The sequence below is a fragment of the Clytia hemisphaerica genome, unplaced genomic scaffold (genome assembly GCF_902728285.1).
Source record: "Clytia hemisphaerica strain Z4C2 unplaced genomic scaffold, Clytia hemisphaerica genome assembly, whole genome shotgun sequence".
In the NCBI taxonomy this organism is placed as follows: domain Eukaryota; kingdom Metazoa; phylum Cnidaria; class Hydrozoa; order Leptothecata; family Clytiidae; genus Clytia; species Clytia hemisphaerica.
In genome coordinates, this window is record NW_027104548.1 from 1,265,106 (window position 1) to 1,291,942 (window position 26,837).

A 26,837-nucleotide genomic window follows, 5' to 3' on the forward strand; every position below is an offset into this window, starting at 1 on the left:
TTGAGAAATCTTATTGATCTATTGAGGAAAAAAACGTTTTGATTGATGTATTGTATTTTCAATTATTTATTATCCCTCATTCAGGACATTATAAAAGTTATCAATTCCCAATTTGTTGTTGTTTGGAGTAACGAATCTAAAAAAATGTATAGAAAAGTATTTTCGGTGAGGCTTAATGTGAATTACTAATAAATAGTTCTTTGATAGTTCGCTGAATAAATCTCTCGGTCTATTCACATTAAGAAATATTCATTCATTTTCTTTTCAATCCATAATATGTTTCTTTTTGATTTTCGAAAAAAAATATGTACTAAATCATCGTTTTTTAAAAGAAAAATTTATAAAAAAATAAAAACAAAAATAAAACATAAAATTTCTATACAAAAATGCTACTAAAACAATATAATGATTATCTGATAAAAATATCATCGATTTTATTTTATATCGATTTTAATCGACTAAGATTGGTCAGATAGAGGAAAAGAAAAATATTTTTTTGCTTGTATCAGCACAATATAACAATAGGCAGACACTGTTCTGATATGAAACATATATCTGATATGAAACGGGAATACTTATGTAAAAATAAAACCTTTAAGTGTTCGAAACATGTAGATATATAAATGTGATCTTTGAGAATTAAAGTGTTCGATTATTTTAGATTTACAACAACAAAAATTAAAGCTCTTAAAATATATGAATTCATTTCGAGACTGTTAAAGATATGATCAAACCAAAATGCCTAAATGTGATTTTGAAGCAGTATAACTCTTCGAAAAATACTCCTCTACACCTTATTTACAAGCTAATTCCCAAGATATTAAAACTGCGGACATATTCTGGACACAGGCATAAACACATTTTGATATAAACTCTCTAATATATAATCTAAACTACTTAAATCTTCTCCATCTTATTTTAAGATATATTCTTTATATTAAGCATATTTTATTTACAATCCCCTCTTGTTTATATAACATCTTTAAAACCATAAAATCTATTACATTCCATGTCATAAAAACTTTCTAAAATTTTCTTTTGGCTTTGGCAATTCTACGCACCGCGTGCAACAAAGTATGTCGAAGGCCTCATTGTTAAACTGACCTCAAGAGTACCAAATACACACTTGTATAATTTTGAAGAAAGAAAGTTTCGAATCAGGAAGACTTAAAACTAGTGAAAACCTAGTTATAAAACCTTTAATGATTTTTGTTCAATACTGTATCATAATTATATATTTCTAAAAATTAGTAATCAAAAATATTTCCCGTAAAAATTATTCATTATTTGAGGAACGTTGACCCAATTTTTGTGTCCAAAAGCAAACGTATCATTGGCCAATAAATATCATTGATTTCTAATCAATAATGACAATATTTTAATTGTTTCAACAAAAGATATCAATGGAGCTTCATGGAAGAATTCATCAACAAAAAGGTGCCTTTAATATCGATCAATTACTTTTCAAGGACCAATCAGGATTAATTTTTTCACAAATGTCCAAGCTCTAATGCGTGATGTAGGTTGACTAAATCACCATGATTTGTCACCCTCCAAAATGGTATCCCAAGCTATGAAGTGAGAAAAATAGTGACAGGTGATTGCTCGGATAAATATCCTTTACACCCTAGAAAGGTTGAAACTGATTTCACGTAAAAGGCTGATCAGCATGGGAGCTAATTAGTCCAACGTGTCGTTTTCTGTTTTACCGTCAGGTCGTCAAAGTCTCAATCTCAAAACATTCGAATCCAATGTTTTTCACCAGCAATGAAAACAACGTGGCGTACTATAGATGGCTCCTAAAACTGAATTCACCTCCTGTCAAGTAGTTAGAGATCAGTGCAGGTGATGAGGAAGAAACAAGTCAAGCTGAATCATAACGAATTGGGACATTTTTTGACAATTTTAACGCTAGCTAATTTTCGCGGAACTAATTTTCACGGGAACTAATTTTCGCGTTTTTGGGTGTCTACCAAGAAAATTAGTTTCGCGAAATGCAATTTTTACTATAAATTCGCGAAAACTCCTAGGAAGGAGAAAACTTCTCTATGAAGATATTTCGACGAAAAGTGGGTGTCAACTGCAAAAATTAGTTTCACAAAATACGCCACAATGACAGACCTTCGCACCGTAAAAATAAGTTCCATGAAGATTAGTTACCACGAAAATTAGTTCCCTCAAGGTATAAAGGAATAAAAGTCACCTTGGTAGTGATTAGCTTACCTGTTTGCTGGGTATTTCTTCCGCTCGACCGTTACCGACCACAACGTACGTGCACTTTCTACCAAAACGACTTTGTACCCTTTGGAAACATGCTTCTTTACCTGTGAAAAAGAATCGGATGTAATACGTAGTATACGGGCTCATGTTTAGGCCTGTCAAGCAAATAGAGAAAAGGATTTACGTAAAGCTACCTTTGTGTTAGTGGAACGATAATCTTTATTTGAAATAATTTTTTTCCAATGTGCTGATCTTTAGCCATTTAGTACGAATTGAGATATTTTGACCTCTAATTATTAGTACGACCAAAAAGTTTACATTTGGATTCAACAATTCTTTATAATAATAGTAATAAATTAGAGAGATTGCGAAGGTTTTAAGCTTCACTCACCGTCTTTGTTGGCAGAATAAATGTTCTCAGCAGGAAAGTAATCGGTCAAACCAAACAGCATACATTTGGCTAATGTTGGTATCAGATGGCTTGAAGTGACCAAAACGTTTAGACAACTTGCTCTAAATAACAAGACGAAAAGTAAGTAAGTTTGCAACCGTAGTCGAGGGCGAAGACTCCCTTTTTCTAGCTGTCTACCTGAAAGTAGGGGAGGGCGCTACCTTTTCCCCTAGATTTCTCCACCTACACTTGATCCGTCTCTTTCGTAGCTGCGCATCAAGCAGAGAGACATCAGGTACCATTTTGGTATGTATGAATGTTTTGTATGACCCCGCTGGGAATTGAACCCCCAACCTTGCGCATCGTAGCTGGATGCTCTACCTTCATGCCACGGCCGAGGGAGAAAAGGTGAAAGTAATAAGAAGAAAATTATTTCATAAGAAAAAGAGCGAGATTCATTCCGATATTGAATGAAGTGAATACTAAAGTTTTATCAAAGCAAATTTTGACAAACCTATCAATTCGGAAAACTTGCTTGGTAAATTAAAGGTTGAAAAGAAGAAAAAAAATCATCAAACCTTTTCTTGATTGTGTAAATACATTTTGAAGCCAAAGTATGCCAGGAATCAGACAGGTTTTCCATTTCCATTCTTAAGGGTAACCATTGTTCACGTTTGCCAGGTCCAAGTAAATCTGCAGGTGAAATAAACGATCAATATCAGGTGGAAATATGAAACTATTGAGATATTTTTTGAAACTTAAATTTTATGATTTAGTAACATCATTCTCGTGGACCTTGACCCAAACATAATATTACAAAGATCTCAGACTGTCCGTGGTATAGTTTTAGCGAGTTTTTTGAGTTTATTTATATTCGAGATAAATCGAGGGGGACGGTATAAAGCAAAGTTGACATGTCTCCGAAATCACCGTCCACTTTGCTCGACGACAGTAAAAACACCAAAATACCGTCGTCTGTTTAGGTGAGCAAAGGCGATATAGAGCCGTACATCAACTATCGACTTTGTTTTGTATCGATTTCACTTACCGTCGCCCTCGATATCCTCCGATACATAAACTCGGTTTTATTTCTTATGCGAATGAACTCCGTGTTGTTAAAGTTAAAGAGTTTCATGGATAACATACATATAAAACATAAACTAGTGACATCTACCAATGAAAATGATCTACACATAGCTCGAGAACGTCAGTTTGAAATTAAAATTGACATGCCTTATCTATGCCTTATGATAAAATAATGTAAATAAATATGTAAATAAATACATGCCTTATAGAACAATATTTATTAAGAATATTTACCGTCAATATTATTTCGATATGCGTTATACATTTCCTTGATGCGTCGATAACGGAAAGCTAACTTTCGGTTCCAGTCCACACCGCGTCGCCCAGCAACCGGGAATTGAAGAACGCTTGAAGACGAGCTATTACAGAAACCATCACTTTCAAAATTGTAATCACTACAAAATAATAACATTAAAAAAATAGCAAAGAAAAGTGGTTTGAAAAAAGGTTGCTTTTTAAAAGATATTCACCATTGAGCGAAAGATAACACCGTTATATTTTCTTGAAGCCCTTATCGGGTATGAAGGTACAGTAATAGACTTTTCTTAGGTTGCACTTTTCTTACTTATGTAAGGAAGCAGAACTAACAAGGTGATATTATGATTCGATATTATGATTGTTATATGTTATAGGATAGTATATATTATATGTTACATGGATAATGTTTGTATAATATATATCATAGTAGGTCTACCATCTTGCCCTGACAGTAGAGATCATTGTTTGAACATTGTACAACAACCCTCTGCTACCAATGTGAAAAAGCAGAAAACGCTAGTGTGGGCTGGATGAGATCGAATGATAGGTGAAGACATGATGTTGTAAAAAGACTAGATATATATTTTTGACAATGAAGACATACTGTCCAAATAATCCCAAACTTTATCTTAGCTGATCTGGATTATCATGCCAATATACTAGTTAAATGAACATGAAGATTCATTGTTGTCTTGTCGATGGTCAGGCTTCAACTGTCCTTGCTGGAGAGAATGGACTCTCAAAACCTCATGGCACAAGGAGGAGAACTCAATCGGCCCAATCTCCCAGCAAGGAACTCAAAGGAGAAGTGCTCTGGGGGTCATTAGAGATCTAGACTAGTCACATGTTCAAACAATGATCTCTACTGTCAGGGCAAGATCGTAGACCTACTATGATATATATTATACAAACATTATCCATGTAACATATAATATATATTATCCTATAACATATAACAATCATAATATCAAATCATAATATCACCTTGTTTCATGGCTCCGACTGGGGTTCTAGGTCCCCCCGCCAAATTTAGGTCCCCCCTGAGAACAAGGTCCCCCCAGCCTGATAAAATTTTAGGTCCCAGTATAGGGGAAAAATTTTATGGTATTCACAAAGCTCTATTTACATGTGTGTGGACTTTTAGAGAATGCAATAGAATGTCTTCATTTTTGCATTTTAAGGTTCAGATCACACTTTGCATGAAAACATAAAGGTTTAGAGAAATTAAAAATCACAGTAAAGAAAAATATTTAGCCCCAGAGTTACACAAACTAATGCAGCCCCCCCAAGATAGAGCTCCCCCCTCTTATATGGCAAATTTTAGGTGTAGCTCCCGGGGGGGGGGGGTACTACCCTTGTCGACCGACGGGGGTGCTCCGCTGAGGTTCGAAAAATGGACCCTCCGTGGGACTCGAAATTTGCGAAAAAGTGACCCTGAATGGGACTGAAATTCCAAAATTTTCTCAAATTTTCTACTTTTTCCCCAAATTTTCCAAAAAAAGGCACCCTACGAGGAACTGATTTTTCTGTTTTGGTGTTTTTGCGACCCTACCTGGGACTCGTGGAGGTTAAAAAAGGTACCCTGACCAGCGGAGCATCCCTGTAACCCATCTTGCCCTAGTACCCCCCCGGGTGTAGCTCCCCCCGCTCAGGCAGGGGGGTGCGAGCCATGCATTAGTTCTGCTTCCTTACACTTACATAGAAAAAATAATAAAAAATAAAAAAAATTCTAAATCTGTAAATAAATTCTAATGATTGAGAATATTTTACTCACTTCAAGTCTTGACCAGTGTCATCAGTGGAGATATCATCGACGTGAACTTGGTCACACTCCTTAAAATATCAACAAAAATGAACCATCTATCAGTATGATGCTTTCAAATTCTGAACATATACAATGTCATAAATGAAAAAAAACACCACAATACCCATTCAAGATCTGATACAATTATTTTTCTATACCTCAAGGTCACTGAAGAATAAATGCGAAGAAGCAATATGATAAATCATTTCTTCCAGTCGAAAACCGATTGTTGATGCTGTAGACGGGTCCTGTAAAGAAAAAGCAAAATGTTTCGCAATGCGTACCTGTTCAAAAAACTATCGTAGCAAAGACTATCCATAAAATATAACAAAGGGGAAAAACAATGCTTGAAAACTCTTTAGACTTGAATTCTAGACATGAGTGTGAACTTTTCCGCAAAGAATATCGACCCCTAATCATGATCATATATGAACAAACCTTTCCGAATTTGGATGCAAATTCACCAGTGATCAAAGAATGAAAAACGAGGATAGTTTCGTCCAAGTCCCAAATGAAGACTCGCTGAAATGACAAGAGACGACAATGCAAAATTACAAAATGTGTTGGATAGTTAGTTTTAGTATGTATATAAGTATTAAGAAAGCTTTATAATAATTTCAGGTTGGTTGAAACGAATAGACGAAGGCTAGAGTTGAATCTTCAAACAACTTATTTACTACATAAGACACGCGACACGTACAGATTTTGATACAAACGATGGATCGGAAGTAATACTCACTACCTTAGTTTGAAAAATGTAAAACTCGAAAACAAAGAAAGTGCTAGATTCAATCCTTCATCCTAGATTCTAAGGCATCACTTTTGCTAAGGTTAAAGTAAAGAAACAAAAAGGTTTTCTGCTTACATCATAAGAGTGTTCAGGATCTGATTGTAAAGATTTCTTTGACTTGGATGCTTTCTTTACGCCATTTTGTAGTTTTGATTTTCGATTTGATCGTGTAGAATATTTTTCCGTTGGACTGTTGTAATTGATAGGTGTTCCGTGTTCCATTTCCAAGTAGGAATTGTAACTCGAATCGCTCTAAAAGAAAAAAAGAATGATTCGAAAAATATAAAGACTGATTTACATTACCTTTAAAATACATCTGTTAAAATTGTGAAGTAAAATTCAATAAGCTACAAGGGCCACAGAAAGGGGTCTGTTCTCGCTTCCTGGTATTCCATCAGACTTTAAGTTTGGATTGTCTTGGATTGCCTACCACAAGAACTGCATTAAAATTGCCTTATTTCTTGCTAAACTCTGCTTTTTAACATCACAAAAAACTCATCGGTATTTTATATATTTATTTGTTTATTCTTCAAACGAGGTTTACAAAATTTTCACCACAATTTTTTATTTGAAGCTGATGAAGACACGTAGAGAGATAACGGAAATTACATTTTCTGTCTTATCGATTTGCTGATTTTACACGTTATTAAGTTATCTTGAAAAATAAAAGCACAACTTCGAGAACATGAAACTTAACATTGTAAAACTGTTCTTACTGGGAAATTCATTCTGGTTTCAAAATTGGAGGATGAACTTGAGTTTAATTGATTGTTATGAGTTGAATTACCCATCAAAGGTATTGTTGGTGAAAATGGTGAAGCTATGAAAAAAAAGAAACCATGAAATGAAGTTTACAGATTGTGAAAGCTTGTCTAAAAGTAGCCTTTGAACATGCTTGGATGTGGAAATTACATTAACTTTAACTAACTTTTGAGGTGAAAATCATTAGGTAGGTTGGATCTTGTGGTATTCAATTTTGGCAGTTAAGGTACTTTTTAGACAATTTTTCCAAATGCAAACATCAGTCGGATAACAATCAAATACCAAATGTTCAATAAGCTTAAAGTACCTTTAGAGGGTATCTTTAAAATGAAGTGTAGATAGGAAACACACAAGGGTCATGTGATTTATGTCCATGGAAATTCATTTCAAAATTTCTTTATCTGTGGAGAGACAAACCTGTAGTGGGTGCTTGTGAGCCTGCAGAATTATTCCCAACAATAGGGTTTTGATTATAAGATGAACCATTTGTAGGGCTTTCAGGAACATTATTACTTCCAGGTAGTAAAGGTGAATTCATACCACTTGAAGGGAAAAGTCCATTGTTTCCGAAAGGAGGAGGGAAAATTTGTGTTGATCCTTGAGAGGTTGAATATGCTGGTAACTTAGTGCTTGAACTAAATAAATTAGGGTATAAGTAATTGTTATTATCGGTAGAAGCAAATTTTTGGTTGAAGTAAGGTGCATTGAATGATGCAGGGTTTGATCCAAGAGATGGATAGCTTGTTGTTGGTGGTAAATATCCGGATCCAGCAAATTGTGTGAGAGATTTGGAGATAATACTTTGCGGTGGTGGAAATCCAGATTGCAGCATGTTCGATGGTCCGAAAGAATAATTTGAAGAAGTCACACTACTACGTCCATTAAATTCAGATTGACTTCCCGTAAAATTATATTTATTATCAAAATATTTTCCTCCAGCTGGTGGGCTATTACTGGTATTATTTGCAACATTGTTTTCTGTATATTTGCCGGTACTACTATCAAAATAAGGTGTTTTTGTAATATTCTGTAATAAATTACTAGCACTGTGGTATTGTTTTGTTAAACTATTATAATCAATTAAAGTATCCATGGTAGAAGGATATGAAGATTGTCCTGTTGTGGGTGTATTCACAATTGATGGCATTGTACTAGCTGAACAGCTAACATTGAATATATTTGGTAGGTTACTACTTGGTATTTCCTGTTTAGCAATTTCTGATCCATTTGAACTATTTGTTGAATATGTTCTTTCTGGTGTTTGCCTAGCAGTTGATCCTTGATAACCATATTGGGCCCTTTGAGGCGAGAGATCTTCAGGTGTAGGTTTTTTACTAAAAGAAAAGATGTAGAATATAAAAAATAGCTTGGTCCCAAAATATGACAGAATTTTTCAGGGAGTATTCTTTCTACTTTTGAAGCACAAGAGCGACTTTGCGGTTTACATCGATGCTAACATGTTTGATAACTCTAGCCTACACCTGCTAGTGTGTACAGACTAGTTCCAAGGAGTGTTCACAATTCAGATGACTTGTGCACGTAAACATAGTTTGACAGATATCTTTTGAGTTTGCAAATATTGGATATTCACTCAACTTCACTAAGATATAAACATACTTGACTCTCTCTAATTCGATCTCCAAGGATCCAAAATATTTTTGGGAATTAGAGAACGATTCGAATAATAGAGATTGGAATTAAATTTGAGAGTTGACTGTATACTTACTTTTCAAGGAATACATCGTCTAAATCTTTTTCTATCTTCGGTTTCTTTTCCTAAAAACATGAACAACAAAAAGCATATTTAAAACAGATTTATTACAAAGAAGCTATTAAAATGTATGACGAGAATGAGGCCACCAGGATTTAAATAGGGGTCAAAGACTTTTGAAGATCTAGGCTGTCAGTATTCCTATGATTCGTTTTGTTAGGGGTGTGAATAAACCTCAAATACCACATCATCTACTTAAGATTAGAATCGTTGACAAATTTCAGTGAAAAAGGTATTACAATATTGAAATTATGATGTTACAAAATATTAATTTTTAAACTTTTGTGACAAATAATTAATAAAAAGAGTCACATCAGTAAAACTTTTTTCAAGTCTGATTGACATCCTAGTGAAAATCTTATACTTATGGACAATCAATAACATTTGATTAGAATTTATTGTTGCAAAACTTCAAATGATATGTCAATTTCCAAACCTAATTTCTAGATATTGTATAAATGGATAAATTAAACTAAATATACCATACAAGTAAATTTGTTCGCCCTACCCTTGGTGTAAGTAGTTCATCATCTTCACTTTCACCAGGAACTGAAGAAGATCTTTCACTGATAACTTCAGTCATGGTCATTTTTTCTCAAAATTCTCTCTTTGATTTGTAGATCATTAAAATGTGTTTGACCTGATAAGAAAAATTTAAGCTGTTGTTAAAAATACCCTTTAAAATAAAAAAGACCCAGGGAAACAATCGAATATCAATTTTTTCTGAAAATTGCGGTAGTCAATTGTATTCAATTCAGTTCAACTGGTTCAATCATCAGTTCAGTTCGATTGAGATTGTCTAGCCCTGATGGTATTGATAGCCAAATTTAATTATTTTCATAATTTCTACTCCTTGTCAAAGTTAGCTAGTTTTATCCAAAAAAATTGTTCCCTTTAAGGTATATACCAAACAATATAGTTGTTTTGGAGTACGCAACAGCCTATTGAATAACTAATTACTCCACAACAGTTACCTAGAGACAAGATAATTTAGCACGTTTTTATTGGCTGAGGGAAAGTAATTTGTCATTCAATAGGCTGTTGCATTCTCCAAAACAACCTTTAATTCCTAAAGGCTATATCATATCTTCCTTCGTTTTGAGAGTAAAACTTCTACTCTTCAGCAGGATATGTGCACTTCTTTTGTTCTGAAATTGAACTTCACTGAATACATTGCATGCTCACTGAGGTTTTGATGAAACAATTGAGAGTTCCTAAAACTAAGCCAATCAGCTCTTAAAAAAAAATTATTTTTATTTTAAATCTCTATTGAATAAAGGGCCATTCAAGAAAATTTCCGTTACGAGGACAACATACATTTTTTAATTTTTTCTAGCCTCAGAAACAACTTTTTCCAGTGGTGGTTGGGAATTCTGATAAAAATTCATGTACTTTCGCGAATAAAGGCGTTGGAAATTCCACTCTTTTTCGCTGTTTTTGATTCAATTTACAATTACAGTATTTTGGAAATTTTTACATTTTCTTCTTTTGCCTTGGAAATTTTGAACTTTGGTGAAAACTTTTGCCCTGGAAAATTCTGTGTCGTCCGTTCCCCTGTCACGGCCAAATTCTGGAATGGCCCAAAAGCTTATTTTTTCAAAAACTTCTATTATGTTTAATCCTATTAATGGGTGAATTCCAAGAGCCTGGACGCTGGAGCTGTGTCTGTTATGTAGACTCATTGAATTCCCTGAAACTTTCTGAATTGTGAAATATTTTTCTTATCTGAAACACCACCTGCCATATGAACACTTTGGTGACACAGCTTTTTGCTGCTGCTAAGTGATTAAATTCTCTATGCATTGTGAAACAGTGTGGAAACGATGCAAAGCCCACGCCAAATTGTTATTTGTTTGAACTGAGGTCTACGCACGCCAAAAAAAGGTCCACTTGTTGGGGGTTTGGGGGTGGCTGCAAACCCCCCTCAATGGGTCCAGGGTTGACAGTCAGGATTAACCGCCTAAATAGGAACAAATTTCTTGATTTCTAAAATCTCCTATCTAAGATATAAGTACTTATCTAGGCATATTTTTTATTCTAAGCTAGGAACATTTTCTTTCTTCTCCAAATTTTTCATTCCAAAACAAAGTCGCATGTTCAAGTTATGACTAATAGATGTAATAATACAAAGTGGTTTCTTTTTCCAAAAATCAGCCCTTTGGTGGGTGGAAGGGTGGAAAATCTTAGCTTTTGTGAAAAATATCTTAAATAGGAACATTTTAACAGTATAGACTTAAAAACTCGTATATCAAGATTACAGGATTTCCAGTACGGGCCGATTCTACTTTCATTTTGAGTGGTTTCATTTTCGATTTCAAGCCAACATCTTAGCAATGGGGTGCTCACCCATAGTTACAGGGGTTTGTGCAAAAAACTAAACATAGAAAATTTTTCCAAATCCCCCATTTCGATTAAAGCAATGAAAAATGAAACTTTTCTATGTTTCACTTTTTTGCACTTATTCTTCAAAATGAAAATATTTAAGATTTTAAGTTCTTCTTTTATTCAATGATTTTTTATGGCACTTTGTTGACAATCTAACTCTCGCGTCAAATTCCCGCTTTCTTCAGTAAATTGAAGATGAGAAAAAACTTCAGCCACGGATCACGGATTGAAACAAATATATGAAGGGTGGGATTTTACAGTCGCCCATCGTGCAAGGCACTGAGAGGCCACAGGTGCCAAAAAGAAGGGCCGTTTGAAATGCGGCAACCTCATTGGTGGAAATTTGATAAACAGCTGCGAAGGAGCGCTGCGAAGCAATCAGTAGAAGAAACCGCTTTCTTTTTTGTTGCAGATTTCGATATAAACTTCTCTCAGGGATTACTTGTCAATGTACATACGTACACATGTGTTGTGTCAACTTGTCAGCATTGTATTGTTGTAAAGGAAAAGATAAAAGAGGTAAGACTAGCCTAGTTTCTAATCCTGATAGGAGTTTAAGTTTAGACTGTTTAAGGGTCTCTTTACTAAAAAATGGGATTTGATGTGTAAATAGACCATTAATAAGCAGTGGAATCTGCCTGGAAACTTTAAAATGCAACAATTCAATACTGCATTGATGAATCTTTCTGAAATTTGGAACACAGTTAGAAAATACCTAAATGAAAATATAGATAATAATTGATACATGCGACTTTTTTTAGTTTTAGTGTAAAATAAAAATCTCTAAAATATTCTAACCTTATAAAAAATATGCCTAGAAAAGAGTATTTGTAAAATCGAAAAATTGGTTCCTATTTAGGTGGTTAATCCTAACGGGTTGAGCCCTCCTGGTGCGGGGTTCAGGGGGCAAAGATACCCACTCCTTACGCCAATACACCAAAAGTAATTACTGCCTCCACGCCAAATATATTCGGCGTACAGCGTACTATGTGCTATGCACTATTTCCAAGCTGGATCACTCGCAGAGGAGGAATAGAGAAAAAAAGGAGTATATCCACAGGTATATCATAAACAAAGTTTATAATGTCCAATTATATGAGTCAAAGCTTAAACAAGCTAAGGAAAATATGAGAAAACAGTCGAAGCTTCGTTAATAGTCATGGTTGATCTTAAAAAAACTAGACTACACGTGTTTTTTTATCCAAAAAAGTTCGAGCTTTGCAGCTATGTCAGATATACAAACCACAGTTTAATTAGGATCAGATATCAGAGCCTTACAATCACCATAATCCAATTCATTGAATTACTATAAAAGTAACAGTAATTGGAGCAGATAGAGAAATTTGCACACTGATCGTTTCAAGTGCTTCAAAGATTTCTGTGGTTTTCTTTCTGATCTGATTGATATTCCAAATGTGTGTTTTTGGTCTCGCTTATTTAACATGCTCCCTTACAAATATTGCAAAGACGTTTTGAAAAAGCGAGTTTATAAATAAACTTTTCTTACAGATTTTTCTAATGTAAACAAACTTTGTTTATCTCGCGCGTGTTTTTTGAAAAGAGGCATGGAACTAGAAAAAAACTGGGGTGAAGCCCAACCCCCGTAATTTGGAGCACGAGGTAAAAAAAGGAGGGGCCAATTTCCGCTTAAGCTGCACGCATCCCCTCTGATATGTTTTGATGCACAGCCTAATTTCCGTCAGTGAAGGATGATAGAACCACAGAGGTGCACAAATTATAGACTTATAGCAGGGTGTAACGTGACGTTACGGTGTCAAAAAAGAGAACTTGATCAAGATTTACAAAACAAATCAAATTCTTATTTTTTCGATACCTAAATTTAATTACTCAAAGATTCTTGATAATACCATAGCTTATATACGGTCCGTATATAAGCTATGATAATACGTAAGTCAAGATTACGTCATTTTCCCATCATTGGAAACACCCGAAAACACCGGAATTTGACTCATATGAGCGTTACCGTACTTCACCTATAACACAATCCAATTCTTGATATGCGTAAGTCAAGATGACGTCATATTTTTTAACGGAAGCATCCAAAAAAGCCGGTTTTTGACCTCTGTGTTTCTATTTTTAGTAACAGAGAGAGGTCAAATCCAGGCTTTTTTAGGGTGTTTCCGCTAGAAAAATGTATTACGCATATCAAGAATAGCTCCCTTACAATTCAAAAGCGCTAAAATCACAAATATTCGGATATTCGGTAAAAAGCCACTTTTTTGCGATTTTGGCGCTTTTGGATTGTTAATGGAACTTACTATCAACCTCATCCCCGTGTATTCCAGGCTTTATTTACGTTACTGATAGACGCCAGAGAATACTATCTAGCGCTATCAGTAAGCAACAAGGTAGGTTAGGGAACTATTGGATTGTTATAGGTAAGTACGGTACTAAAAATAGTAACACAGGGGTCATTTTCCGTTTTTTCCGGGTGTTTCCGATATGGAAAATGACGTAATCTTGACTTACTCATATCAAGAATACTTAGTTTCTTAGTATACTGAATTTGAAAAACGCGAGGTGAATGAAATGCATACTAGTAGGCTGTTCAGGCTGTATCATTTGAGGCGTGCGATAGTACGCGCACACCTCCACACACACCTGAAATGTCTTAGGAGTGCGATTTATTGCAAGCCATAAAATTAGTTTTACAACTCAAAGTTGAGCATAGCACTCCTAATCACACGTCTAAATTACTAAAATTAAGGTTTTAGGAGTGCGATTGACCACACGCCTAGAATTTTCAAATGATGCAGCCTGCTGTTGTTGTGGTAAGTAATTTAGGTGGTAAGCAAAATAAATACGCGAATTTTTTATGTTTGTATTTTATATTCACCAGAAAATCAACAACAGAAAGAACTTGAGAAAAATAAAAAAACAAATCATCACAAAGTCAACAATATTGTTTAATCATTTTGACAAATCTCTCAACACAACCTTTTGTTTGACAAAAGTGATTCAAACATAACACAGATAAAACCAACACTTGGCAAAAAAAAAAAAGAGATGAAATAATCACAAAAATTTATAAATTCTGTTGTTACCGTTAAAATATTGGTTCGACCATGCTTAGAAAGACCACTAAATTTTAAACTGTATTTAATTTCATAATACCAACACTGTAATTAAAAAGACCTAGGAAAAGCAACAAAACAAGGGGTGCATCTACATGATTAAAAAACGACCGTATGAGTCGAGGGGTAAATAACTCGAAAAATTATCGTACACCTCTACAAAAAGTCAAAAAGTCAAAGAAAAAGTCAAAACGTCAAAAATAAAGTCAAAAAGTCAAAGAAAAAGTCAAAAATTCTTAGAAAAAAGTCAAAAAGTCAAATAAAAGTAAAAAAAAAGTCTTGAAAAAGTCAAAATATTTCTTGAATGGGCGGATGGGTGGAGCAAAATTTATGGGCGGTTTGGCGTTTTTGGACAGATTTGGGCGGAAAATGTTGGCGCCCGAAGGCGGTGGGCGTTTTTGTCGGAAAAAGTCAAAATGAAAGTTTGAAAAAAGTCAAAAAAAAGTCAAAAAAAAGTCAAAAAGTCAAATAAAAGTCCAAAAAAAGTCAAAAAGTCAAATGAAAATTCAAAAAGTCAAAAAGTATCGTACACCTTTTTTCAACTGATTTACCCCTCGGTATGTGTGGCCCAAAACTCGGCCTTGAAATCTAACCCTCAAAGGTACAGAGAAAATTTAGTCAAGTAAGTGTCGAAATTGCCTTAAAGTCGCTTTAAGGGTTATACTACATTCGAACTCATAACTCCCATATCTAGAGTCCCATCTTTCCTTATCTATAAATGTGAGCTGAATTCTAAAAACGAAGGTCGCTTTTATCAGGGGGTGCTAAAAAGATATGCTTTTTACAAATTGAAATTTTGAAAAGAAATTATGAAAGCTTTTCATAAAAAAATAAAGAATTTTTCACAACATATTTTTGAAGCTTAAATGTAATAATTTTCTTTCAGTTTTTCTGAAAAATTGTACTTTCGTTGAATGTGATGTTAGCAATTGTTCCTGTTCAGAGAGGCATATGGTTCATTCAGCTTTAATAAGTTTTAATTCGCATTACTGTCATAATAAAAATTTTTCGCTTTAACTGATTAAAGTTTACCGATTTGAAAAAACTTCAGGAGAAAGAATGAAATGAAAAATTAAATGCAGACAATAAGTGAAAAGGTGACACAGAGAGGCTTAAAGCCGGGAAGGGTTTTAAAGATAACCCCCTTTAGAACTAAATTTCATGACGATTCATAAATCTTTTGAAAAAAATGTCGCACAAAGAAATACTCATCGAACGACTTTCTTACCAAAGATCCCGAAAGACTTTAGTTTATCTTCAAAGAATTTAAAATATAAAAGATGATTAAAAAAATTCATAAAAATAAAAATTGTAGGTATAGAGCCATTTTACACTATCTACATAGGCAAACTCTCTGAGCTCTCGTCCCTATTTAAAATCTTTTGGCCGTGCTCAATGGGTTGTTTTAGCCGTAAACAATATAGTATGAAAATATATTTAATGAGATATTTCATGCTTCATCTCATCTCCTCCATCACATCTCATTTTTAGTCCACTGACAAAAAGATATCGACCGGGTAACTTAGAAAGACATAAAAAATTTCAAAAATCATTCTTATTATTAGAGAAGAGTTATTTTTATTCGGCCCATCGCAACATGAATGCTTCAAATCGTAAATGAGTCATGAAATTCCGGTCTTTTACAGTTGTTATCCGCATAAAAGCTTTCGTCATGAATATCAGTAACATTATTTGAGTGTTCAGTCAGTCATCATCAAACTTAGCCATCGTCTGGTTTCGGTGAATCACCGAATACAAGTATACGTCGAATTTACAGAGTGTACCATAAAAATCTCCAAGGTTTCATATTTATTGAATTTATTGTTTTCGGGCATTTTTATGAGACACCCTGTATCACTAGAAACTCAACTTTTTTTTCGTCTTGAATTTACAAAATATCCTCCAAAATTTCGAAGATCTAAATACACGCTTTTTGTATAAGAAAACACATTTCTTATAAAAAGTTCGTATCAATGTAAAGTAAGTTGAAAATTAATGAAAGATCGTCTGGGACCATTGCATTTCCCACAATTCATTCAATTCATTCAATTTTAATCTGACTGTTTGGACTGTAACGCTTTACATCCCGCCGTTGAGGAATCCAACATTTTATGAGCCCCTGTGGAAAATAATGAAAGTTTTTGTCTTGTCTGTCTCATTATTGGAGCGCAAATTTTTTTCGGAATTTTCTTCATCAGAAACATTCTTCTTCGCTCAGCGGATCAATTAGAATATTGTTTAAGTCAGCATCATTTCGATACACCAACATGTTATAATGTTATTACGTTCGAATTCGTATCCAATCCATGCCAGTTCCACGCGAGACAACACCGTATCACCGTTCGTTTGTATATCGTGATTTTTTTTTCTTCAAGAATCCAAGAATTGTTTAGGTTGTATTTCTAACCAATTTCCACCATCGAGAGCTCGGCGTTGATTTTCTCGAGTAAAATCTTCTTTGAACATATGTTTAAATAACACGTCAGCTTATGGAACGTCTTCTAACATTTTCTCAAAACCATTTCGAGTCATTTATATTCGAACTCGCAGATAGCGTGATGTGTAACTCAATCTTTCAAATTCATTTTTTTTGTACAACACGAACTCCTTGCGTGAGATTTATTTTCGCGGCGCCCAAGAAACAGTAGATTTTCAACGGTCATTTAAAAATAACAGACAAAGTTCTCTGAAGAACCATGAACGACTATCAGATATGATATAAAAACCAAGAAATAAAATCTCAGTGAAATATAGTATGCAAGAGATCTAATCGCTAAGTATAAAATTTAAGACGATCGAAGGAATGAAATATATATTTATATGCATATTATAAAAAAAATTGTGAAACTGGAAACTTAAGTATCTCGACTTACCTATTTTTTAACTCTTTGTGTTTCATACACTCATCTCTTCTTTATAATATTATCCCGCCACCAATATCTTACTAAATTTCTCTATTCATCTTTATGAATTTTAATCTGTGTTAGGAAATATAAAACACATAAAATTTGGTTTTTGTTTTGTTCTGATGGTTTTTTGTGTCAAAGGTGTAGAGTTTTATGTTCGAAAGTGCGGTCCTGAAAGTATACTAATGCGGTCGTCTTACTTTTTTTCAGCTCCAGGCTACCATTTTTATTGTTTTTGTGTTTACGTCATAATAAAAAAGAGGGAAATAGAATATGTTATTGTTTATTGACCAATCAGAAACCAATCAGGATTAAAAAAAACATAGCTTGGTTTGTTTACAAGGATGGTAAGCGCACCATTTTATTTCCCTATTTTATCACAAATTTGAAAAAAAATTAAAATCTAGGAAGAATTTGATACTCAAAATATGTAAAAACCGCTATATGTAATGTATGAAAAAGTCATTTCTCCCTTTTCTTTACAACATTGAATGTGTGAAAGGGTTTAAGTACAAATTTAGGTCGATTATCTTTAATTTTCGCTTTAAATTTAAACAGTTGCTTTTTGGCACAGCAACGTGGCACAAAGTCTATTTACCAAAGAAAACAAACGCGCCTGCGCAAAGAGAATGTTTGAAAGCTTTGAGAATTTTTTTGAAAACCCAAAACGTCTAAAAATCTCGCCATCGTTTTAGGACCTTTATTTCCATAAATTTTCCCAAGATATGAGACCCTATATAATCAAGGTTTCCCAACTTTATTTTCCATTTCATAATATAATATGGGGGCTACAGTTTCATTTTTTCATAAAGTTTTTGTCCATAAGCTTTTGTGAAATTTTTTTTGTTGAACTAAAAGTTATATGAATATAATTTTTCATCAAATCTTTGAAATTTGAGACGTGGGTAACGAGTATCTTGTATGTACTGACAGGAATTAAAATTTTAACAAGTTTTCACGAGTCTTAACATCGGTTTAAATTACAAATTTGAAATCTTTTACATTTTCAGACTTTTTCAGTTTTTTTTTTAAATTTTGCATGCACATTTTAAAGAAAGTTTTGTACGGTTAAGCCCACTTTACAAGTTTTTATAAGAATAAACTATATAAGAACATAAGGCTTCGATGGCCAAAATGTTTAAAAACAAGTTAAGAACATTTTAAGGCTTTGCGGACTCTAGAACACCAAATTTCATAGGAAAATGGACAAAATACTCAAAAAATGGCAAAAATAATTACATGTTAAGAACATTTTTAGGCTTAAAACTCCGAAAAACCAATCACAATTGCAAATCATGTATGTTAGCATAAAAAATCAGCAGTACAAATTATCCTAATTAAACCCCTTACTTTACCCACACAATGCCTACACATTTGCAGAATTCCTAAAGCATAACATAAGCATATTTGTCAGCCTTGAATATTTTTCAAGTTCTCATTTTTTATCTGTTTAAGGTTTGGTGAAGGTCAAGTAAAAAAAAGACTTTCCTCAGCTAGCTACATTCCACTGCTCCCAAAATCTGAACAAATTTTTACAAAATTTCTGAAATTTCACTAAAACTTGGCTCAGATTGAATCATAAGCATATAATAAGCATAAGCTATGCCTGGATGCTTTAAGAACTTAGGCATCATACACGAGCCTGACCAAAAAAACAAACATATATCATCTAAAATTGGACCATTTTTAGCCAACGGGATAGATTCGATATTCATTGCATCAAATTAATTGAGGCTTACAATCGAGTACGATTCTAAATTGACAACTGAAAGTGGTAGGATGATAAACATTGGATATTTTAAGAAGTATACAATTTTTGAAAATTTGCCACCGTTTCGGGTTGAATGTTCTTTTTCTGGGTATTTTGAAAAATGAATTGTACTTTTTGTTCAATATATTATTCGGTATTCAAAAGCATGACTTCCAACCCCCGGCAATCAAACAGTCATTCCCGTTCATTAAAATTTGAAAACATTTTCACCCCACTCCCCCTCCCCATTTATTAGCCATCAGAGTAACTAATCGACATCTCTTTGGGAATAGGAAAAATTCTGAAACCCTTTTCTGACGGTGTTCCAGCTGTTGGGGGCAACGGCGCCAATTTTCCCGATCGGTAGATGTGCTTATGCTGAATTTGCTTACAAAAGAAGAAAGGGCTAGTCTACCATTTTTTTGACTTGCAAATACGAATAACCATCGTCTGCTATGTAGATTCTTTTGATTAGAGTTTAGATGTTGTTGTCTCTTTTGATTGAAGAAAACGCGAAAAAGCACAAATAGTTGTCAAAAATATTAACAGTATCTATCTGATAGAAAACTCGTACAAAAGAGGAGAAAATTCAAGGTCAATGAGAAGAGAAACTATTCAATTTTAAACGCATGCGTAAAAGTCGTTCTTTTATATATATTTTTTCAATATTTGTAGCTTTTATCATTAAAATTTCTTTAACGAGGAAATAAAAAATCAATTTAGGGGATATTCTTTATAAATAAAAAAATATATTTTCAAATTTGAAATCTTTTTTGTTTAAAGGGACATAACAGTATTGCGAAATTTGTAACAAACTGTATGCAGCTGATACAAAATCAAAACAAATGTCACATGTCAAAATAAAAAATTAAACCAAATATGGCTAATTTTGATTGTTCAATTCACAATTGTTTTACAAGTTTGTTTTGGACACTTGATTTTAATTGTTCTCTTTAATGACACGTGGTTCGCGCAATGTGTACACTTTGCTACTTTTATGTCCCTTTAATGCTGCGAAATTTTTTAAAATCTATTCTTAAAAATCACTTATTGACTAAGTAGAAAAATAGAAAGCTTTCTAAATTCAACTTGACAGGAATTTGGAAAATCCCTACAAAAAAAATTCCGGCAAACAATCGGTATCCCAACCAATTTAACACCCCCTTCTCACAGACCCACTGAGAACCCTTCCCATTGGAAAAATTAGCCAAAATATCGTCTCCGGTGGAAAATTATCCTCCAATTTTCGTCCCCACTGAAAATAATCAATCAAACACATCCTCACTGCAAAATATTTACTGTTTTTCCCATATCCTCACTGAATTTTCTGACATGAAAACTAAAGAATTGAAGTCCCGAGCCATAAGAAATATGGGAATATCAATCCCCATCGAGTTTCAGTCCGCTATTCTTATCCCCACTGACGGAAAAAAATCCTACCAGGTCTGTGAGAAGGGGTGTAATTTAATTAAGCTTGAGAAGCTCTTAGACTATAGACTTTCATAGTTTATCTCATATCAGGCCATCCAGTCAACTGGCATTGCGCACTCCAGTTCGGGGAAAAGCATAGAATTGCAGCGCTGTCAAACTTCGCAGCTGTTCTGTTGCTAAATTTGACAACGCTTGCCTTTTAACCAAGAACGGGGTCGCATGGTGACGAACGGTGTCTCAAAATCACGGGCATTTTGTAGAAAAACCCAAAAGTAAACTTTTCAGATTAGGATTTTAATTTCCTACCTAGGGATTTTCACAAATTATTCTTGACAGTAAAGTCTTCTTTGCTAAAATAGCGCTGAGATTTTCTTTGCCTAATTTCGAGGAAATTGAATATAAGCAACTAAGAAAAACTAAGAAAAAAATCAAATTTCTTTATAATAAGTTATGTAGTTGGATTGATGGGGATTGATTGTTACAGTAAATCTTTCATCAACTTTATGTGTTTTAAATACAGCAGATAAAACCATGAAAACACAACGAGAAAATAAGTAAAAATTGTAATTATGGTTTAACTGCTCAGAAAAACTTGTTTTGAAAGCTGAGAAACCAAAATTGAGCTTATTTAAAATTTTCAAAGTTCGTCTCATCCCTTTCCAGACGCACGGTCCAGGAGGTAGGTGGTTCATACTAGTAACCATACTCAAACGAGGACATCTCAAAAACTAAGCCTTCCCAAGAGCTCGCTACCGTTGGAATGAGCAGGAAATTTTGTATCCGTACCCACTAAAACGAACATCGGGTGTGAAATATTTTCAATTTCTTTTTTCAAAAAGTGCAAGCTAGACATTTCGGTATCAAATAAAAGAGCTTTCTAATATAAACTCGATTAAGTCCTGAAATTTAATTTGATAAAGATGGCCAAACTTATTACAAGTAAAACCTGTCGACTTTCTCAAATATTTATCATTTACAATGTAAAATCTTTTTAGTCATTTTGGTTGTGAATAATCACCTTACATTCATAGTATGGTGGTACAGGGTCAGTACAGGACTGCAAAAATTTTAAATTATTAGGCAGGCAAAAAATGAAGGGAAGTTTTTACTGAAAGCATCTTAGTTTTTCTTTATTCCGCTATGACAACAAATTATCAAAAGTGATCGACTCTCCATCAAGGCCAAGTGGTCCCTACTTAAACCCCAATCTGAAGCATTTGTTAAGATTTTAATGTTCACATCTATGACGCCAAAAACGAGAAAAAAATATCGAAAATCATCAAAATAATGTTTAAAGGCACGAGGAAAATCGCGGTTTTGTCAGTGGGAATATTCTCTCAATTGGAGACAAGACCCTGAGGTGGTGAAAAATTAACGTTCAGGAAAAGTGGTTTTCAGGGTTTTCATGCTTCTTATAAGCACTTTCTCTTTTATGTGAGTGAGGTAAATTAGGAAAAAAAATGGACTCAAAAAAGACGAAATAGATCACAAGTTAGCTCATTTTTCGGTTACTTTTTTAAAAAATTTAACAGATTTTTTCATCTAGGTTTCTAAAAAGTCTATTCAGTCAAGTCGTATGACAGAGTTAAAATTATTTCTATTGCTACATTTTTTAGACAAATTATTTGTCACAGTTTTTGACCTTTAGAATAGTTCCCCCAGTGAAATATCCATTTATCCTGGGGAGGATAGTATACCGTCCTTGGGCATGAAAAAAAATAAAAATCGGTTTTCCAAGAAGCGAGGACTCGACATAAAACTAAAAATCCAGGGGAAAGTTATCATTTCCCGAGTTCAATTTAAAAAAATCTTTAAATACAAATTTAGTCCAACGCTTATTTGCTTGTTTAGATGCTTATACAAAAAATTTCTGTCTGTTATCATCGCAAATGATGTGTTGACAAGGACAAGGTCAGCATAAAACAAGAGAAAAGTTCATGTTGTGGAAAGAAATGGCCGTCCCGAGAAATGAACCAACAAAAACAACATTATAACGTCAATGATGTTTGTAACTGAAGGTCAATAGTATTTGTTGTAAAAGAAATAAATAAAATTTATCTTTGTAAGTAGAAAGTTTGGGCAAGCTCTAAATCCGATACATGTTTTTTTATAAGCAAGTGTCCTTTCCCTATTCCAGGCTCACATTATGCTTAGCATTCTATTGTTCTCAAACAATAGAGCCTTTGTTTGGGTACCAAAAACTGAGCCTACATATGCTTATAAACGTTATGCTTATAAAAGAAAAAACATGTACTGGTGTGGGAAGAACATTACCCAATTTGTGATATTGAAATAAAAACTGAAGGGTCTTCATCGAAAAATTCAAGGCTAAACCCCTGTCTTTCAATAGACCAAACTTCACTTCATGGAAATCCCACAACAGAGGTGTTGAGATCAAGTTAAAAAAGAAAGGTACAAGAAGTAACACCCACTTTTCAAAAATCATTAAAAACCCATAGTCGCGGTTTTAAAACATTGGATAATAAAAATTCTTAAGGGCAGTTATAAAAGTTAGATCCTCGTTTTAATAAAAATACCATATTTTAACAAAGTCAGCTTTTTAAAATGTTTTGAAAAGATTAACGAAATCCTTTGTAAAAATATAGACAGACAACTTAAAGTCGGAACACTGCCTTCCCTCCACAGGGGTTTGAAATCTGTCTGGAGATCTGTCAGTTTACATCAATGTTAAAGATGGGAAAAAACTTTACTTTGAGCGATTTCTATTGGTTCAAATTTGGTTCTAGATTATAGTGCTATTCAAAATCCTCTTGGATGAAATTAACATTAGTCTGATTTAGATAAAAATATGCATATGATTTTTCTCAAGATTGAAAACTTATAACTGACGGAAAATTTGAATATTTATAGTATAGTTTTATGCACTATTTTACGAACAATTTATGAAACCTTTTTTCTGAATAGCTTCGTCCGACGTATCGTCTATAACATGGGAAAGAACACACAAAAGGGAATTATACATGAAAGGATTTTTGTTTTATAAAACGTCAATTTGCATCTTAGCTATATCAACATAACCTTTACGACCTTTTGGAAAGAGGTAGGACTCAATCGCCCATTCTTATCTTTAAGTTTATGTACTAATTTTGGTTTCTAAATTCGAAATCATATTCATAACTTGTTCAAAATATGTTTGTTTAAAAAATGCGTGTTAGATCTTGACATTATGAAATTTCCACTTTCTATATTTGTATTGACTCCATACAAGTGACGTGACGTCTTTTGAATGTCCAGATAAGGTACATGAAGGATCTGTAAAATCCATTTAACGTTCATTTGAGGATCTTGTACTTGACTTGATGAAAATCGTGAATTTCTTTTCACTAAATGATTGATTGATGATGAAAATTTTTCTTATTTGCTGTAAAAAAAACTCAAAATAGATGATGTTGAAAGTATTTAAAAAAAATTGGTATCAAAATTACGTAAATGCGTTACTTTCAATGTATGAAATTGTAATGCAAGCTAAACAAATTTTCTGAAATACATTATATTTTTTATCAAAAGTTAAAGCTTTTATTTATCTAGGTCAAACTGAAAATTTGATGAAACCTTTAGCAGCTGAAAAGAGAAAGAAGTTTGTCTTGAGCCAAAAAAAAATTTGTATTCGTGATATAACATTTTTTCTTGGATTATATTTCTACATGAAATTATCTTGTTTTGTAATGCATACTATCTTGTAGAAACGTCATTCCACTAATTTGATCCATTTACACGCTCAAAATAAAGTAATAATATCATCTATCACCCAAAAAATACAAAAAACATTGAAAATTAATACTTTATTGAAATCCAGTCCTTTAGGTATCAGAAAGCTAATACCTTACTCATTCATAATAAAAAGCTTTTTGGCAAATCCCCGATCTAACGAGGTTGGATTACTGAAGAGGAAATTTTAACCCATTTTTATCTGATATTATATTGTAATATTGTCTGGGAATCGGATATTTATACACTACTTTTCATTTGAAATTGAAGTAATACTACAAAACTTCATAACTCTATGTAACTTATTAACGGTGATATCATTTGCATAGTTTGAATTGAATTGAGAGATTTACGAATAAAAAGAGACTACATATTTTCGAATTATCAAATACTAAATGAGACGATAAAATTGAAAAAACTGATTTATTCATCATTTTCCCCGAACGATTGATAAAGGAAATTGATAGAATCAAAAAATGGTTGTGGAAAAATACCATTTTACCAAATCCACCAACTGATTTAGACTCAAAATGGGCTTTTATGTAAGGTTAGAAAGCACACAAAGTCAACATGAGAAATTAAAGATGACAGCCAATTGACACCTCGAACGCAAAAAAAAGAATTAAGAGCTAGCAAAGGGAGTGTGCTTAAATCTCAAGACAAACAACTTAAAAACAACTTTAGGAGTAATTTTTCTTTGAAAAGAAAAAAAATTCAAAAGACTAAACCACTTTTGCGTGGTAAAAAGTAAAAGTGACAAAATTTTGGCGGTTACTAAATTCAACGAAAGCATGAAAAACCGTACAAAATTTTTTACCACCGACCTAAACTAAACTAAATGAATAAAACGTTATACTACATAGTCGAACGTGCGCAACGCACTGGGCTCAACTTCAGTGACTTCAAATTATTCATAGGCCCAATTGTAGACTTCCAGATATTCACCCAAGGAACAAGTGTGCAAAATTTCAGCCAAATCGAACAATTTTTGAGACATGTAGGCTGCTCCAAAGTTTTAGCCTCGTTTTGGCAAAAAACTCGTCCCCAGGCCCCAAAAATCAAAATTTTGAAAAATGAAAAAATCACCTCAGATGTTCACTCAAGGAACAAGTGTGCCATATTTCAGCCAAATCCGACAATTTTTTAAGTCTCCAGGCTGCCCCAAGTTTTAGCCTCGTTTTGGCGAAAAACTCGTCCCTAGGCCCCAAAAATCAAAATTTTTGAAAAATGAAAAAATCAACCCCAGATATTCAGCCAAGGAACAAGTGTGCCAAATTTCAGCCAAATCGAACAATTTTTGAAGTCTCCAGGCTGCCCCAAAGTTTTAGCCTCGTTTTGGCGAAAAGTTCGTCCCCAGGCCCCAAAAATCTAAATTTTTGAAAACTGGAAGAAACACCCCCAGATATTTAGCCAAGGAACAAGTGTGCCAAATTTCAGCCAAATCGAACAATTTTTGAAGTCTCCAGGCTACCCCAAAGTTTTGGGACATACACACAGACACACAGACATTCTCAGATTTTAGCTCAACTGAAGTTGAGAATATTCGCATGACTTGGCAGCAGGTTTTAGGTGCCCCCTAAGAATTCAGGTGACCTCTAAGATTTAGGTAACCCCTGGTTGCCAAATATTTTAGGTGACCCCTAAGCCAATGACATGTTTAATTTTTTAGGAATAGCTCAGCGCACAGACATAGTGAAGTTTATGATGAAAGAAAAACAAGTTCCGAAAAAATCACCAAACATAGAATCTAGCCCCCAGGTTCATCTGAAAAAATTTAGATGACCCCTTAACATGGTTAGTCCCCCCCTAGCCACAGGCTAAAATCAGGTACCAATTGCTGCTCGACCTTTTAGCCCCCCCCCCCTCAGGCCAGGGGTGGGGGTTCCAGCCACGATTAGTCGGCAAAATGTGACGAATTGGTGAAAAAATCTTTTTAATTTTTTTAATTTTTACAAACAGCTACTCCATGACGAAATTATTGGCAAGCGACGAAATCTTTTGCTGACAAATTCTTTAACCGATGAATTTTCTACCAATAAGGTATGTTTGAAGGTTTTTTATTGTAGGTATCATTATTAGGTTTATAATATCTTAGCAATGGGAATGACGAGAAACCTTTACTATGACTGTAAAACTAAGGTAAAAAAAACTAGTAAAAACTATATATCTTGAAACATCAAAATGGTGAAAGGAAGGAATAAATAAATTGAGTGCAATAAAATCTGTCAGGACATATATACACACCAAGATGAAAGCCCCTTAAACGCCATCCAACAAAGAAATTTAGGATAACAAAATTACCTGTTCACTTCTGACTCCAATGCTAACTTTCGATTCTGTCCAAGAATACCTGTCGGATAAAGGGATAGTTCAACATGCAGTAAAATAATGACCTTATTTTCGGAATTATATGTTCAAGCTAAATTGAAAAAATGTTATTGTTCAAAAATTGTTAAAAA

At 33.7% G+C, this 26,837-nt stretch overlaps 2 protein-coding genes across 4 annotated transcripts in view; both read right to left on the bottom strand.

The window, feature by feature from the left end:
- LOC136822806 (2-iminobutanoate/2-iminopropanoate deaminase-like) overlaps positions 1 to 26,837 on the bottom strand; it is a 224,509-nt gene that overhangs the window by 192,056 nt on the left and 5,616 nt on the right. The gene's annotated exons all lie outside the window — the stretch shown is intronic.
- Positions 283 to 26,783, bottom strand: LOC136822805 (eyes absent homolog 3-like). Of its 3 annotated transcripts, none has more exons than XM_067079113.1 (14): positions 26,680 to 26,783; positions 9,591 to 9,722; positions 9,038 to 9,087; positions 7,729 to 8,645; positions 7,266 to 7,369; positions 6,625 to 6,801; positions 6,198 to 6,281; positions 5,918 to 6,007; positions 5,730 to 5,788; positions 3,932 to 4,056; positions 3,190 to 3,304; positions 2,612 to 2,733; positions 2,224 to 2,324; positions 283 to 1,571 (listed from the first exon to the last, which is right to left on the bottom strand). In XM_067079113.1, exons 2-14 carry the CDS (start codon positions 9,669 to 9,671, stop codon positions 1,491 to 1,493), a joined length of 2,106 nt encoding a protein of 701 aa, XP_066935214.1. In that variant the 5' UTR covers positions 9,672 to 9,722; positions 26,680 to 26,783; the 3' UTR covers positions 283 to 1,490. The 3 variants fall into 3 exon arrangements, with proteins under 3 accessions (XP_066935214.1, XP_066935212.1, XP_066935213.1); XM_067079111.1 differs by having other exon boundaries at positions 285 to 1,571; positions 3,932 to 4,092; XM_067079112.1 differs by lacking the exon at positions 26,680 to 26,783 and adding an exon at positions 17,436 to 17,636 and having other exon boundaries at positions 285 to 1,571; positions 3,932 to 4,092.

Coding starts and splice junctions, on each gene's coding strand:
- LOC136822805 (XM_067079111.1), bottom strand. CDS start 9,671: ATGACCATGACTGAAGTTATCAGTGAAAGATCTTCTTCAGTTCCTGGT. Junction 4,093..5,729: donor GACACTGGTCAAGACTTGAA/GTGAGTAAAATA, acceptor ATTATTTTGTAG/TGATTACAATTTTGAAAGTG. Junction 3,305..3,931: donor ATATCGAAATAATATTGACG/GTAAATATTCTT, acceptor TTTCACCTGCAG/ATTTACTTGGACCTGGCAAA.